At 42.2% G+C, this 17,689-nt stretch overlaps 1 protein-coding gene across 1 annotated transcript in view; it reads left to right on the top strand.

Moving 5' to 3' along the window:
• LOC117964688 (voltage-dependent N-type calcium channel subunit alpha-1B-like) overlaps window positions 1-17,689 on the top strand; it is a 110,933-nt gene that overhangs the window by 76,095 nt on the left and 17,149 nt on the right. Inside the window, exons 25-38 of the mRNA XM_059005289.1 lie at window positions 113-172; window positions 322-428; window positions 7,043-7,139; window positions 7,957-8,117; window positions 8,519-8,656; window positions 9,097-9,298; window positions 10,070-10,234; window positions 10,734-10,844; window positions 11,641-11,730; window positions 12,463-12,579; window positions 13,222-13,287; window positions 13,801-13,892; window positions 15,201-15,351; window positions 15,889-16,016. Coding sequence (XP_058861272.1) covers window positions 113-172; window positions 322-428; window positions 7,043-7,139; window positions 7,957-8,117; window positions 8,519-8,656; window positions 9,097-9,298; window positions 10,070-10,234; window positions 10,734-10,844; window positions 11,641-11,730; window positions 12,463-12,579; window positions 13,222-13,287; window positions 13,801-13,892; window positions 15,201-15,351; window positions 15,889-16,016 — 1,685 coding nt within the window. The remainder of the gene's footprint in view (window positions 1-112; window positions 173-321; window positions 429-7,042; window positions 7,140-7,956; window positions 8,118-8,518; window positions 8,657-9,096; window positions 9,299-10,069; window positions 10,235-10,733; window positions 10,845-11,640; window positions 11,731-12,462; window positions 12,580-13,221; window positions 13,288-13,800; window positions 13,893-15,200; window positions 15,352-15,888; window positions 16,017-17,689) is intronic.

Here is a 17,689-nt window from a genome sequence, read left to right as displayed (position 1 = left end):
TAGCTTAAGATTGAGCCACGATTAAATGATCTAAACCCTAAAAAAAGACATTGCCAGTTTTTCCTGTTCTGGTTTTTTTAATATTTTATTTATTTATTTATTTTTTGTTTAGGTCCTCAAATATCTGGACTACGTTTTCACGGGAGTCTTCACGTTTGAAATGGTGATCAAGGTAAACTTCCTATTGGTGATCACAACCCTAATTTAGAGAGGCGACAGTGGCTCACGCCCTGTCGTTTTGCAAACACAAGGGCTTTAATTAAAGCATGCATCGTTTCTGTCCTGTGCGAATATAAAGCATGTTGTTCTCTTGTTTTGAAGATGATCGATTTGGGCCTGTTGCTTCACCCCGGGTCTTATTTCCGAGACTTGTGGAACATTCTGGATTTCATTGTAGTCAGTGGTGCCTTGGTAGCGTTTGCCTTTTCGTAAGTAACCATTTCTGTTCTTACTCTAAAGACTTTAAAAGCTATACTCCACCCTCAGGAGCACTCCTTCAAGGGATGCGTGCTTGCCTGCTGTGCTTCTCAGTCTACAGCAGTGAACCAGAGTTTGGCTTGGAAAAGAAACCAGCCGTTTATCACACATTCTACACCTTTTCTAACCAATCGGATCGCTCCGTTGTCGTAGCCTCGCCCTTCGTAGGGAATTCTCCTCGTACACCACGCTAAAGTTATCAATAAAGAAAAACGCATCGAAATGCTGACAGAATAAAGATTCCATTCGCGTTGCTGAGGGAGGGGTGATGTGAAGAGGCTTCGGTGACAGTCTGGTGTGGGAGTCTCCCAGGGTGGAGTATCCCCTGCCTTTTCAATTTCAATGATCATCTCTGTTCCGGTAAATGAAATGATGAATTGCTGTCCTGTCTCGCACGATGCTCTTCGCTGTGTTCCGTCAATGGAGCGTGGGTAATTGGTCTGACTGGTATTTTGTTTGTCTTGTCGCTAGTACATCTGTTATGGTAATGATATACAAAACGAGAAATTGGACCCCCAGCCTGGTTAGAATAAAGGAGAGACTTTTTCAAGTAATAGAAATACGTTTTAAGTTTCAAAACCCGTCTTTAGCTGGGTATGTTTAGAGGGGGGTACACAGGAACATCTGCAGGGCTAAGTTAGCTGAGTAAAGGTATCAAACCATGGGAATCTTCATCCATGAATTGTTTGCTAACACTTTGGTTTAAAGATCAGTTATTATCAATTAATAATTAATGAAGCATGTTTTAAAAAGTTTTTTTTATTTATAATAACCGGTTATAACAATATTCTAAACATTGTAACTAAGGCGTAGTAAGAGTCGTGGAAATTGTATTGTAATAAACTGTTAACGTCAAGACTTTGTTAATAAGGTGTTTATAAATTGCTCCTTGAACTAAAGTGCGAGTAAAGTCGACCTAATGATACTATTCTGTAGACGGAAATAAATTCCTACACATTTACTCCGAAACACTGTCCTGTTTAAAAAACATGTAGGGTTATTTAAACACACGTCCAACAGATGCTGCACACATGTGAATTAACCCAATACACAAACACACACAAGCACACGGGTACACATGTGCATATACACCGTATGCAGAGAATCAGCCATTGCTACACATGTGAGTGTTGATCCCTGTTACTGGTGTCACAGATTCAGCTATAGATATGGTGAAAGTTTCTGTTTTATTGTTCCAAGGTGTGGTGTACCTGTTTTAGTTAAATGAGTTCATTCAAATGTACTAGTAAACAGTTCTAGGGTTTGATGAGATGTATATAACAGTGCTTATAAAGTTCCCCAGGTGATTTTTAAAGTAAATGATAAAATGTAATGTTAGCGATCACCCTGTAGAACTATGATGAATGCTGTCTTCAGAGACTCTCATAATTGAAAACTGTTGGCTATGTGTATGTATACATGCTTGCGTGTGTGCGTTTTTGTGTTTTCTTCTCCTGTTTTATTGCTGGACTTGTGCAGTGCGTGTAACTGACTTAACCTCTTCCTCTGTTTTCTTGTTGCTGGGATCTTTGCAGAAGCTTCATGGGGTAATACATTCACCTTGTCTCTGTTGTGCTTATGAATGTGTGTTCTGTCCCACAGGGGGCGTACGCACACCGTTTACAGTAGCGCTGCATGCCGGCCATCTCGCAACCTCGCCCCCCACCCCCCCCACCCCAGCCGTCCACGTCTCGCCCGTCCCCCCCCCCCCCCATCGCTCACACTGTATATTCATGAGATTGTTGTCCTGCCCAGCAGTTACATTTTCTTAAGGATTTTTCCGCCCCCCCCTCCCCTCAAACTCATTCATAAGTCCATTCATTTATTTAATAGTTACAATAAACTCGTGCTTCCAATAAGAGTTCTCATGGAAATGGTTGTCTTGGAATTAGATTCTGGATTGTTATTATGATGTTCTCAGCCTCAGTAATTCCTCCTCGTATGTACAGTAGGCATGACACTGAACTGGTTTCTAGTCTAAAGTCCTACATTTACTCATTGGAAACATCTTGACTAAACCCGAACCATAACCTGGCGATCCTCACTCTAGACCAGTTAATTAAACAAGGCATTGGACTGGAACTGCCTTGACACAGGTAAGGCCAGTACAAACCCACAGCCTCTCATCAGCCTACACAGGAACCTTCTCATTCTAATAGGGGAGACCCTAATCCTAACCTTGGACAGAAATCAGTTCTGAATCATACCCACTGTGCCTGATGCAGGCTGACCATGCTGCTAGCCAATCGGGTACTGACTAGGACTACAGGTAAGCAGTACAGCAGATCAGCTTCATAATAGAATTTTCTCCGGAACCTTATCACGCCTATATTTGGAGTACAGGGAATCCCAAGATTCCATTTGCAGTGTTCTGTTTGGTTCATCACAACTTGTGGCTGACAACCACATTCAGTTTACAGATTCAATTATATACCATGTGTGTGTGTGTGTGTGTGTGTGTATATATATATATATAATTATTTTTAACCTATTTAGATGCACCATCTTGTTTGTATATATCTACATACAGCATGTGTCAGTATTCATATAATCCATTAAGACACCTTTATGTAATGATCTATTTTGGCAGGAAAAGGTTGTATTTTTTTAGTGTCTAATGAAAAATGTCTATGTGAATAATGTAGAAGTTTAACTCACATTATAAAATGACTCTAGTATTCTATTCACTGTTTCTCTACACAAGGTGTGCTGTACTTGATTGATGTTGTCCCACCATGTCTCATAGTCATGTAACGAGCTCATTCACGCAGCACTGTTCACTGTAACTGTGTAAAGTCGGAAGAGATTATTTTTTCTGTGAAGCAGCCGTAATTTCTTTTCTTTTATTGCCTGCCTGCGTTAGAGCACACCAAAGTGTTGCCAGGTGGGGCACCCCCGACACAGCTGTACCGCACCCACTGATCCCATGTGGATTCAGCTCCTCAACGTCTCGTTATGAAACCCCTTAAAGAGCAAGAAGCACAGGACTGTCATTTTCATAGAGTTTTACATTTTATACTAAACAGCGGCCTCGTCTCTTACTGATTTTTTTTTTTGTAATTTTTGTGATTTTTTTTTTTTTATCTAATATTGTTTTTTTTTTTAAATTGTTCTTTCAGTTTTACATTATATGTGTTTTATAAAAAAAACGCCTAATCCTACATTCCTAAATCTGCTGTTGGCAAAAAAAAAAAAAAAAAAAAAAAAAACCACGCCAGTGTTGAAAATGGATTTGCGTTATATGTGGTTGTCTCTCCTTGTATGTGAGATTGCATGTTGGGGAACACGCGATTATGCCGACCTGCAACAGTTTGTGTTAGGGTGCAGCACTGCAAAGCCAGGATCGTGAACATCATTATTATTTTACATGTTCGCTTTCCATAGACGAAGGTGACGTCACACGTCCCCTTTTAAACCCTGAAAAGCAAGCACCTTCAGACTATGACATTGAAACAACAGTGATGCACGGAGTTAAGAACCCTGTTATAAAAGCTATCAGAATCTCATTGCTGTGCCTCTTGCTGTTTAATATCTGGCCCTTCTTACTGTATCCGCATGTTAAACGAAGGTGCACCAGAGCATGCTGCTGTGCTTGCATGTCAGTCTGTAGACTAGCTGACCGAGAGAACCATACCGTGATAATACGTGGACCACTCTGCTGCAGAGGTCTGTCTGCCTGGAGGACTTCAGTTATTTATAAAATAACCCTTTGAATACTCCTAACTTGTTAAAATGCTAACACTGTTATAAAGAAGACAGGTTTGGTCACCTGCTCATGATTGTTCAGGTGGTAGTCATGTGGGTCTATCCCCCACAGTAATCTAGGTCTCTTATTCAGCTGTGAATCTTGCCTCTCTTAGCCTCCGTCAGGCATGATATAAGCCTCTTAGTAAGCTTCATACAGCATTTCACAGGCATCCCACAAAACTACGGGGTACCAGACCCCCAGTGATTTAAAACGTTTTAACTTCAAGATCAAATGAAATGGTAGCACTCTAGACAAAGGAGCACACTGTATCTAGCCATGTAATGACAGGGTAATAACTACCAATAGTTACTACTCTTACCTGGTAACTACTAATAAGTAATAAGTGTGTAATTACTCTACTGGCCTGTCAGTCCCGGTCCTGCTGGCATTTTGATTTCTAAAATGCACATCATTGCGTTTTAATCTAATGTAACACTGTCTCCAAAAGTGTTCCAAAATGTGTGAGCAAAGGGGGTGAGATGTGACCCCTGTACAGGGGGCTGGAGGGTTCTGCTGACGGGGATGAAACTATCCTCGTTATGAAGAGCCGCTCGTTTCACACAGTGCCAGGAGGGTAATGGTTTCCATTAATATTAAACGTCTTGCCAGCTAAAGAATGGGCAGGATCGCTCTCCTTAATTGACACTGTTATTAAACTCCAATTGGAGGACTCGATTATTTTACAGTTTCGCCATTATTCTTTCATATTGAAGGAAGCAGGTCATCGTGACGATACAGTGAGTCACCATTGCGACCTCAGGGGTTGGAATCTGATTAATTCCTTTTTTTAATCTTTTAATTGAACCTATATTTAACCAGGAAAGATCACTTATTCAGGATACTCCTCCTCAACTAGCAGGTGGAGATTGGCCTTTATTATTATTATTATTATTATTATTATTATTATTATTATTATTATTATTATTATTTAACCAGTTTACAGCATTAAAACACGTCAATTGATCATATTCATGAAGTATTAGCCAGGTATTGAAATGATGAATCCTTTGTTTTATCCTGGCTGTAGGGTCGGTGTTTTTCAGCTTTCCAGTAACTTATTATCAAGGGTGCATTGATTGTAAAAATCCAAACCTTTCCCATTTTAGATTTTTTCTTTTTAACACATGTTAAAAACGGAATGTTATTCTACAGTAAGTGAAACGCTACATCTGTTTATTACTATGCAGCTAGAACAAACAAACAAAAAAAACATATTTATTTGTGTTATTTGCGTTATTTAATAATTGTTTTAGTTCTTGCAAAGTTTAGAGTGAATTTGACAGTTATAGGTGAAAGGATTGTATTTTCCTTAGTTTATCCTCTCCAGATATCCCAATTTGGATGTACGTTTCTGTGGAATAACTCGATTATCAATATGCATGCAATAACTGCAGAATATGTCAATGGAATTCATGTAATAATATGGGTATTACATGGCTATACAACAGAGCATGGTCCACAGGCATGTGTGATAATAGGAATATAAAATGTACTGTATATCTAATCGCTTAAAGCTTGTTAGCAGGGTCACTCCTGGTGGAAAGTACAGTATATAGCCTTGTTAAAATCTCCAGTTCAGATATAATATTAATATAATAACAATGTACCCATGTTGGGTAATTACATTGATAGCATAAGTTCCTGTAACATCATTCAATGCAGTTTTTGTTCACTGCAGTATGCAAAGGGTCTCTTGAGCATAGCTGTGGCCATGCTCTCTGAATGGACTGTCTTTATTTATTTTGTAATAATACAGACATATTACAGCAGTAGAACCAGTAAAGAACCTTAAAAACCAGAGTTCTTTACACAACTTACTGTGGTCTTGTAACCCCAACTACAACCTGCTGTTACTGTGTCATTTAAAAATGTTATTCGAGTGTCACTGACTGCACCTTTCTCAGCACAGTAAATAATCCATCCGTTTGCACAACGACCGCATGTAAGTATCAGGTTATTACATTATAATGACATTCTAATAACTATGTGCGATACAGTATGATCCATGCATTGGAAACGACAGGGAGGCCCTTGATGATATCAATGCAGAGAAACAGGTTTTAAAGTCCTGTTGTTTTGCGTTGATTATGAAGGTGTAAATTGATAACATTTTGGATGCAATCCTAGAAATCCGTGCCGTGATAAAGAACAGATGAAGGATGACTCATTGTTACTCACTAAAAGAAGATTTTGACTCGCTGTGGGTAATTCTATATTGTTTGATGATGCACTTGCGTGCAATAGTGAATGCTGTTAAATCAGCGCTGTATCCTCCATAGGCAAAGGGGAATCATTTATTGATTGAGCATCTATGGGGAAAATGATTTCTAGCTAATGGATTAATAATAGGTAAGAAATGGATTGTATAGAATATGCTTTCTTGATTACTTCTGTCAGACAATTAGTTATCTAGCTGTAATCCTTTTTTCATTGCGTGGATCGTAAATGATTGCTACATAGTAAATGCATGAGAAGTAAATGATACGAGACACGTGCAAGTGCTGTATCATTTTTTTTTACAACTGGCTTTCTACTGTACTGTGTAAATGCTAGCATGCTGAAGCCTGGATGAAACTAAACCAAATTTATAGTGCTGTTGTGTGCATCAAGGCACACCGCTGCTGTGGCTATAGCTGCGCTGTCATTTTGATTTCATTCCAGCCCACGCCAGTATACTGACATTAACACAGAGAACAGAATGCTACTTACATGCAGGGAATGCTGTGCCTAACTCTGAGCTCGCTGTGTGGTCAGTGACACCCCGCAGTGTACTGTTTGTGAAGATGAAGTAACCCCCGCTGTGCTTGTTCTGTGTAGAGGAACCAAAGGAAAGGACCTCAACACAATCAAATCCCTGCGAGTACTCCGAGTCCTCCGGCCATTGAAGACGATCAAGCGATTGCCCAAACTGAAGGTGAGTTCTGAATGACCAGATCCTCTCCTGCCCTTTGCACTGCCCTGCACTGCACTGTACGTGGGCACAGCTCAACCCTTTCAGTGCTGAAGAATGCAAAGTTATATCCTTCAAAAAGGAACTCCATTATTGAGTATACATGAGAACACAGGCTTTAAGCCGTTCCCTTCGACGGCTACAAAATTGCTCTCGGTAGTAATTCTCAGTCTTGAATCCTCAAATGCATGTGTTTGCATCCTGTTTTTCAGTGGGGTGTTTAATGGAGACCCCCTCCTTCCTGGTCTCTTCAATGCAAGCAAGTGTTCAGTAAAAGAAATGACGGAAGTCTATCACTGCTACTGCTACTTGTAGATTGCCAATCAATGGGTATAAAAGCATCCTTTCCGTTGGACACACTCCCGTAATCTAGGCAAGCGTGCAGCCTTTTAAAACTGTGACAAGCGATGTGATTGCTAATAGGTTTTTAGTGTAATTAGCAGAGTAATAGTATGTTGGCTTGCTAATTAGTGCACAGATCCGAGCTGCTGTTGAAAGGTAATTCTGTTGACAGCGAATTGTTCAGTATAACAGTTACCAAAAGACCAAATGCATTTAGATGTGGAGTGAGAGCCTGGCACAGGGAGTGTGATACTATTTGCTGATCATTTCACATATTCACACAGTACATTTGCGACAGAAGTCATTGAAGTGATGGCAGCTGCGTGGCAGTGTTTGGGTTGGGCGCATGTCTAGTTGTCCTGTTTTATTGACGCGCCCCAGCCCAGTGTGCAGTGCAGTGCAGTGCAGTGTACAAGCTGTTTCCATTCTCTCTTCCCAGTCGGTGTTTGACTGTGTGGTAAACTCTCTGAAGAACGTGCTCAACATCCTGATTGTCTACATGCTCTTCATGTTAATCTTCGCTGTCATCGCCGTGCAGCTCTTCAAAGGGAAGTTCTTCTACTGCACCGACGAGTCCAAGGAGCTCGAGAAGGACTGCAGGTACAGCCCTTAGAAAAGGGTGCCACCGGAAACATATGCACAGTCATTTCTTACAGAGGTTCCCATGCTTTCGCCATGTATTTACCAGTCCTTGTAGTCGGTGTTTTAACCATGCTTACTTTAACAATATCTGGTTTGGCGAAAGCTTGGTATTTAAAGGGGGGCTCTGCAAAGGCTGCTGTCGATTTGCTTATGCACTGGAGTAACAGTTAAAAAGAAGGCAGTCCAACTGTCCTGTTTGTCCTCAGTTTGTCCCGTAAAGGAGTTTATTGTGACAAGAACACGCTTGATCCATGAGGCCTCATTAGCTCTCTGCATGCCGGGGCTGTCTGTGTCTGTGCGGCTGCTGTGTCTTGATCGCTGAGTGTGCGTGTCTCTGTGTGTGTGTGTGTGTGTTGCAGGGGTCAGTTTTTGGATTACGAGAAGGACGAAGTGGACGCACAGCCCCGGGAGTGGAAGAAATATGATTTCCATTATGACAACGTGCTGTGGGCCTTCCTGACGCTCTTCACTGTCTCAACGGGAGAGGGCTGGCCAACGTGAGTATCCCACTCTTCAGTCCTAGGGACTGATACGGGCCAGAGCACACACACAGATCTACATATGTTAAATACAAAATAAATTACGTGTGCGTAGGTTTTAAAAGCCATTGAAGATATTGATGAGTAAGGATAGGTTGACACAGATCATTAAACGAAAGTCAGTTTATCTGTATTTTTTTCTGTTTTAATAAGTGCCACAAGACCCTTTAGTCATGGGTACCGCCACAGTGGTAGTTGCCTGAGATGCGGCTTTTGCTGGTATGATTTCTACCCTTCTGTAGCCCTGTGCTAACAAACGATGTGGCTGACAGCTCCAACTGTTGGGGTATGCGTGTTAAAAATGGACAGCTCAAGCTAGTATGCATCACTTACTCTGCTGTGCGTTTCTATGGTCGCTCTTGAATTGTGTCCCATCGTGTGAGATGTGCTTTCCTCAGCGTCCTGAAGCACTCCGTGGATGCCACCTATGAAGACCAGGGTCCCAGCCCCGGCTTCCGCATGGAGATGTCCATCTTCTACGTAGTCTACTTCGTGGTCTTCCCCTTCTTCTTTGTCAACATCTTTGTGGCTTTGATCATCATCACCTTTCAGGAGCAGGGTGACAAAGTGATGTCGGAGTGCAGCCTGGAGAAGAACGAGGTACGGCTTCCAAGAGAAGAGGTTTAGAGAGAGGACTGGGGCGAGAGGCAGGGCATGGGGTTCGATTCGATTAATGATTAGTACGCCCAATGCTGTCCTACACTCTCGCCTGCATGCTAATATTTTATCAATGTGCCCCCAAAATGTCTCTAAACTGCAGCTTGAGAAAAAGGGAGATCAAGCAATGGGCCAGAACAGAATCCATACAGATTACATTTATATGAAGGGAAGGTTGAAATACTAATTGTATATCACATGCAGCTCCATGCCCTGCAGGCAGCAGGGAGCTGGTTTCCCTGGATGACTAACAATGAAAACAGCAAGATTTATTTCACATGTTTTCTCCAGGACAAACCCAGCGAGGCATATTGTGCCTCATTTCCATTAGGATCCTATTAGGTAGCCAGAGCAGTTTGGTGAACCAGCGACAATAAATCGTGACTGTCCGCATGGAAACCGACTGAAACTCAACAACTGCTGCAGCAAAGAAAAAGAAAGAAGAAAGAAAGAAAGTACGAGGCATAGCAATCCATCTGAAACTCAGATAGCATGAAGGACGACAGGAACAGCAGTATTTACTGTGCAGCATGTGTGAGGGTGACTGGGGCTGCCTGGAGAATGCTATGAACAACTATGTGCTCAGGTTCTTTTTCATCTCTTCCAAGCTGAGCCTAAACTGACCAATGCTTCTCCTCTCTCTCTCTCTCTCTCTCTCTCTCTCTCTCTCTCTGTCTGTCTGTCTGTCTGTCTGTCTGTCTGTCTCTCCCGCAGAGGGCCTGTATTGACTTTGCCATGAGTGCCAGGCCTCTGACCCGCTACATGCCCCAGAACAAGCAGGCCTTCCAGTACAAGATGTGGAAGTTTGTGGTGTCTCCCCCCTTCGAGTATTTCATCATGGCCATGATCGCCCTCAACACTGTGGTGCTCATGATGAAGGTCAGCACTGCACTTTCAATTCTGAATGCTGCTGCAGCAACTTCTGGAAGTCTTTCGCCTTCCCTGCAGCTTGCAAACTATCCACTGCAGCTGCCTGTGAGAGACCTGGGGGATGAGCAGAGCAGGATAGTTGATGCATACACTCCCAGCTATCTCTCAAAGATTAACCAACCCATACCAATGCCTCTGTCTGGATATTGTATACACCTGCGTTCCTTGGTCTGTGTTTACTGTATGCACTGTACGCAAGTCACATTGCTGTCTAGTGATAAAACTTGGTTATGGCATGCTTTACCAAAAGTTATGTAGAGTATGAACATTTTGTGATGCACTGTATGTAGGAACCTGATATCTGTATTTCACTCTTTCGTTTTTACATGTAAATACAGTGTATTTTGGTCTTGGTGATCTCCCTGAGTCTAATGTCTCTCGTTTAGTATTTACGGGGATGTTTTTCACTAACATGCTTGTCTCTTCACTGCGCATCAATCATTTCCAGTTCCACGGAGCCCCCGATGTATATGAAGCCATGCTGAAATACCTGAACGTTGTGTTTACAGCTCTCTTCTCCTTGGAGTGTATTCTGAAGATCATTGCGTTTGGTCCACTGGTAGGTCACATTCTTGTAGTACTGTGGGGTTTTTTTTTGGTTCTTTTTGCAGACCTCCCCTTATCCATGTGAAAGTCAAAAACAGAAGTTCTGTAATTCGCTTGCAGTCTACCAGTCTTCCATAGTGTACAGATTGATTTGGGGTCTGTTAAAACCCTTATAAAAATCTAGCACAGGTTTTTTTTTTTTTTTTGCATGGTATTTTTACAGTTTTCCCATATGCTTTTCCCATGGCTGTACTGTGTGTTTGCAATAGTTTTCCCCTGGCTTGCCATGTTTATTCATCTGTTTTACCACACCTCGCTATTCTTTACCATGCTTACCGATGCTTTATTACACTTCACTATGCTTTCACTATGGTAAACTTGTATAAGGGGAGTTTGAACAGTGTTCCTCTTGCTTTCAAGCCTTGAGTTCTTCTATACTAGAGGAAGAATATTTGATTCTTATTTGGAAAGCTGTTTTTAAACTGAATGTGTTCCACTGCTGTGTGGGAAGCGAACTGAGCCCTTTTCTAAGATGCATTTTTTTTTAACACAAAAGATACAGACCAGTTAAAAAGTTGTCTTCCAAAAGCTAGCATATTCATGCCGGCAGCAGGAGTGGAGCTTTTACCGTCATTCTTGATGGTCTGGCAGATGCTAACCCCTCCTGAATTTTGCATAGTGAATGTCAAGTCGAACCCATCAGCCTTCAGCGTCGGGTTCCAAGCAGGCTACTCCTCTGAGACATGCAGCTCAAGTAACCACACTGCGTGCCATGCTCTTGTCAACCAACGTGTTTTGTTTTTCTGTAGAATTACTTAAAGGATGCCTGGAACGTGTTTGACTTTGTCACGGTACTGGGAAGTGTCACTGACATTCTGGTCACCGAAATTAAAGTGAGTGCTTGTATCCTTACTATGAATCAATCACTATGTAGTGAAATACATATAACACAATATATGTGCAATTTGCTGTTAAAATGGCCTACTCGAGGGTACACATGGTATGGGTATAAAAATACAGGTAACCGATTTCACAAAATGGGGTGCCATCTGACAGTCTGCTTTATCTGATTCTCTCTCTCTCTCTCTCTCTCTCTCTCTGTCTCTCTTTCTGAACATTGTATTCTTCCTCTCTGTTACCGCACCCCCCCCTCTGTCAAACCAAACCGTGCAAATGAACGCCCTCCCCACATAGACAACGGTAAGTGTCATTGCTTGTACTATAACAGCGATATTCCTCTCTGCAAGAAAAACATCTGCCTTTTTGTTCCTGTTGAAATGACCTGATTTATGGGTTGTGTGAAAAATATAATCAGCATGCTTACCGATGCTTAACCCATTAAGTGCCATTGTCCTCATTTGAGCACAGGCTACTTTGAATTTCTTTGGAGCATTTTTTTAATTGGCACCTACCACCACCCATCAATCGCTCAACATTGATTGGCCCTCTAATCTAGCTATCTCCCCATGACAAACTTCGAAAAATCAGTTCAGCAAGAAGTACAACCATGCTGATAACAAACCGATGCACGCTGGAGTGATGCAAGGATGATGCAATTGCAGCCCACTGCGCAAGGGCTTGAAACTGAATCCGTAATGGCAAGAGCTTTGATTGATGTCATCTTCTGACAGAATAAACTGATCAACCTGAGTTTCCTGCGGCTGTTCCGAGCGGCAAGACTGATCAAACTGCTCCGGCAGGGCTACACCATCCGCATCCTGCTGTGGACCTTCGTCCAGTCCTTCAAGGTAGGGTCCAGACTACAGCGCTCCTCCAATGCAATACAATACAATACAGTACAGTTCAGTATAGTACAATACAATACGATGCAGTGCAATACAAGTGTATTTCTACATAGCGCCCTTCATGCCATGCCATCTCAGAGCACTGCACAGAGTTAAAAACAAATCAAGAGAGCTTGTCAGTACAGAAAACTCCAGCTACAACCAACTCTATAAAAAGCATGTTATTCAGCGATTCAACCTGCCTAATGTTAAACACGCAATGGTGCTGGATATAGAAATACTACAAGAAACCGAAGAAATCTAATAACCCTTAGAAAAGTTTACTATAGTAAAAGCACAGCAAGGTGTAAGTAAGCATTGTGAAGAATAGCAAGGTATGGTCAAGCATGCGTAGTTTAACCGTGTGAAAGGCGTGGTAAAACTACAATCAATGCAGTGCAAAAAAATACTGTGGTAAACTTTTATAAGGGAAATGACAAACGTTTTGACTGGAAGTCTTTTTCAGTGCCTTAACTGAGGAAGACCTCTAGTCAAGACGTTTGTCGTTTCGAATTGATTTGAGTTTCTTTCAGTGTTTCTAAGCCTCTCCGTGCAGCTTCATTCCAAGTGTGTAAAGTATCCAAACCGACTCCTTTCCGGTTCCAGGCTCTGCCCTACGTCTGCCTCCTCATCGCCATGCTGTTCTTCATATATGCCATCATTGGAATGCAAGTAAGTAATTCACGCTGCAAAGCGTGCTCCTGTGCAAGCTTGTAACGTGGGGAGGGGTGGGGAGTGTGGGGCTGACCCTACGGGTACATTTAAAAACATTAGAGATGTTACTCATCGTTCGCAGCATGCCACGTCTCAATGTGTGTTTAATACACGCTGTACCTGAACAGGGTGAATCGGCAGCAGCAGCAGGATTCTGATAATACAAGGGGACCCTGGCTGGAGTCATGAGCTCTTCCACATTGCAGTGCGGTGCGGGGGACAGGTCTTATCTATCCAAAGCATTACGATTCCCTTTCTTTCCATAGCGCCGTCGGCATAGATGCGTCCTGCATCTCCTTAGATGTAGAAAACAAAACCAATATGTTTTGTGTGCCTTGTTCAGCTAATAGCTCCCATCTGTCACATGGGCAGCTCCTGCTTTGCCGGCTTAAAGGGTACATGCTGATCACAGCTGGAAAATGCTTCTTAAATCTGATTTGTTTCTTTCTTTTGTTTGTTCGTTTGATCCAGGTGTTTGGAAACATTGCTCTGAATGGTGATACCTCAATCAACCATCACAACAACTTCCGAACTTTTTTCCAGGCTCTTATGCTGCTGTTCAGGTGAATGACCACAGGGGGCGCTGTCTGATTAGCACAGTTGTTGTTTTTGCTCATTTTAGCCCAGTTTTCTGGAACTATTTTCTGGCAGACATTGCTAGAAGCATGGACTCTTAAAATGCTTTCGAAAAAAAACAAAATAATAAAAATAAAATTAACATTCCTATATGATGAAAATATATTTTAAATTAACTTTAGAAAGATATATTGCTTAGGTTGTGACAGCTGGCAAAATGTGTTCCCTGAGTAAAAAATAATTAAATAAATACATAATATAATCCACTCAAGGGCAACCACTATGAGGGTGTTTTTTGGGGGTAATGCATTACGAATTCATCAATCGAATCGCAGTATTTACCGTGTACTGCCCTTCCCTTACCCTGATATCAGCATAGCTGTCCCTGGTTGCTAATTTTCCAAAGACAAACGGTATCAAAGACCCTGTTTCTGTCAGATCCGTTCCTGGGATTAGCCCGGACATGACTGTCGCAATTGAATTAGCACCGCTTAGCCCCCAGCTCCATTTTGCAAGTCTGTAATTGAATTCCCAGTGGGATCCATTAGCTCGCTTGCAAATTGTGCTCTCATTTTTTTTCCTATTTGTGGTGTTTTTACTCTGTGGGTTTTAGTTGCTGTCAGGCAGCTCCTAGACGGCGGTGCTGTGTTTGTCTTCCGAGAGCTATTCTCTTTATTTGTCTGAAGGATATCGATGTTTATACGATGGCAGAATCCTTGTTCGGACAAGAGGAAGGTGTTGTTTTAATTTGCAGACTCGACAGTTATTTAAAAAACCTGGCTGTTGAATATTTTTTCATTAACATTTGCTCAGACGTCCTTATAAAATTGCATGGCGGTATACCACTAAATGTATACTAAAAGAAAAATGACCATGTCATAGTAAGGGTGTGTTAAACTGTTATTTTGTTGTTGGGCCATTCTATGAAAATGATACGGTTGTTACAGTAATAATGCCTCACTATCATAGCAAGCCCAGGATTTTTATAACAATGACGATGTGTCTGTGTTCTAATCATCTAAAAGTCTTGGGCGTGCCCGTAGTTTGATATTGAAATAAAACTACAGGAACCCGAGTCAAGCCAGACAAATGTTAGGGCTGGTCGTGCCTTCACCTGTGTACTTATGTACACGAGCCAAAACCTTTGTCTCCTTGACTTGGTTTGTCCTAGCGTTGACTTCGAGTTCTGATTGGAGGGTTTTGAAGGTATTGCTGCACAGTAGTTTGATGTTCACGACTTGTCCGCTGTATCAGTCGCTCTCTTTTCACGGCCCTGTGGTCCTCTTTGTTTTCAGGAGCGCTACGGGGGAGGCCTGGCACGAGATCATGCTGTCTTGTCTGAGTAAACGTGACTGCGACAAGCGCTCAGGGTCAGACGGTAAAGAGTGCGGCAGCGACTTCGCCTACTTCTACTTTGTGTCCTTCATCTTCCTCTGCTCTTTCCTGGTACGCAGCTCTTAAAAATGAATACATCCGTGGTATACTGCAGAAGCCTAACCCTAGCCCATCCTCCACAAACCACTGAGAGTTGCAATGGCAAACGTACGGCAGCCTTTATTTAAATCCATGTGGATTTGCAGACAGTATTTAAAGCAGTGCTTTTCAGCCCTTTTCAGTCTTCACTTGCCCCTGTTTCACCTGGTCTTTTTTCTTATTTATTTTGCAGTCTGTTAATGAACATTGACTCTAGTGCAGTCACTGGTTAAAGTCTCTTGCGTGAACAGGCAAACAATGCATGCTTAAAAACAAATAATTAGTATCTGTTTGAAACAAAAACCCAGACCGCTGGGGATACTGGAGGACCAGGGTTGAGAGAGCACTCTTTTAAAGGAGCACCGGTTTGGTGGATTTGCTGCATAACCAGCATTAAATCAGAAACCCAGATGAGAGGCAGCTCCTCAGTGACACCCTTTTGGTCAGGAACCTTCAGTACATTTGGAGATTGGTTTTAACCCAAGAGCTAACAGGTGTCTTGTTTTCTAGATGCTGAACCTCTTTGTCGCTGTCATCATGGACAACTTTGAGTACCTGACTCGAGACTCCTCCATCCTGGGGCCTCATCACCTGGACGAGTTCATCCGCGTCTGGGCAGAGTACGACCCTGCAGCCTGGTACGTGTTGCTCCGCGCGAGGATATAGAGCCCGACACAGTCTCAGGGATCCTCTCAGGATGGGCACTCAGAGGCTTTCTTTGTATTAATGTGCATGACGATACTGACTCCCTGTCTGGAAGGAAAATGAGTCACTTTGATAATTAAAAAAACACAACTTGCTGTGGTATAGAAATGCACGCTTAATGAGCTAAATCAGAGTCTCTCAAGATCAGTCTGCATTTAAAGGGGGTTCTTCGGTTCTGCCTCCATGCCCAATATCTCCATGCTACCCTCCAAATGAAACCCCTAGATAGAGCATAGTCCTCAAAGCAGGCGGTGCAGTTTGCTTATCAAACACAAAGCAGATTCTTCTTAATATTGCCTCTCTGTGAAGCCGCTGAGCTGCTCTTAATGATGAAGTTAGAATGGAGACGGGATGCCTTCATGTTCACAACCTAAACATCATCATGAAATGCTTTCTTACTGTTGCTGTTGGAAGCAGAGCCGCTAGACTGGAAATAACATGCCCTGTCATGTAGATGCTTCTGCATCAGACACAGTTACTGTAGCAGAGACACTACACAAGAGCAAGGGGGCTCCTTCCAGACAGGAGCGGCACATTAGAATTGAACCTAAAATGGTCAAGTGGTAACACACTTGATTTACTCTGAATTGCATTAATTGAACTGTAATTGCAGATGTGCTTGTGCAGTTATAGTACAGTGTAGAGTTATTCATCAATGGTGACACAAGGACCTAAATGCTAAATTAATTTATCAAGTCTTAAGAATGTTTTGCTTTTAAAAGAACCACAAATTCATAGGAAATATGGGTTTTATTTGAAGCATTATCAGGCTGTTTTCAGACTCGTGCCTCGTGCTTTTGTTTGTGATTTCCTCTTTGCTGGCGATCTCGCGATCACATGACTGACCCACAGTAGGCACAGCTATTGGAAAGGGATTATACAGGAATAAGGCAATCGCTGTGTCTCCTGTGGGTCGTACCATTATGTGACTCTGATGTAATCCAGACACCTGGAAATGACAGACAAGCACAGGCAGGAGCGGCAGCCCCAGATCAACTGGTAACCATTCTTAGCCGTTGCTTATATGCATGTATTTATGTTTCTAAATCTGGACTCACCCTTGCATTAAGATTACAGGACATACATAGCCATCTAATAACATGGTAATAACTGGGCTTGTAACTAATGGTAACTGCTGCTGGAAGAAGTCTGTAATTCCCATGCTCTTGACATTGAATTACATCAGATAGCAAGATGCCGTTCACAAGGTCCTGTAATTGCACAGTAGTTACCATGGAAACACTGGTAATGACCCGCTTATTACAATGTGTAATTACATGCCCGCTTATCTAAAGTGCTACCAAACATTGTTTAATATGGAAAGGCTATTAAACATCAAAGACTTTTCAGTGGACTAGAATGCCGTTGGGTCTGAAGTAATTTGTATTCAAGACCCTGCTGCATTCCAGTAACCTCCTTTGTGTTTTATACAACAGCGTGGAATATGTTTCTGCTCTAACCACAATGTTCTTTTTACAGTGGCCGGATACATTATAAGGATATGTACAGTTTGTTACGTGTTATCTCGCCTCCCCTTGGATTAGGGAAGAAGTGCCCTAATAGGGTGGCGTATAAGGTTTGGAACCCACACATCAATACTCAATAG

The sequence above is a fragment of the Acipenser ruthenus genome, chromosome 31 (assembly GCF_902713425.1).
Source record: "Acipenser ruthenus chromosome 31, fAciRut3.2 maternal haplotype, whole genome shotgun sequence".
In the NCBI taxonomy this organism is placed as follows: domain Eukaryota; kingdom Metazoa; phylum Chordata; class Actinopteri; order Acipenseriformes; family Acipenseridae; genus Acipenser; species Acipenser ruthenus.
The sequence above is the reverse complement of the archived record's forward strand: the minus strand, read 5'-3'. Positions and strand labels throughout refer to the sequence as shown.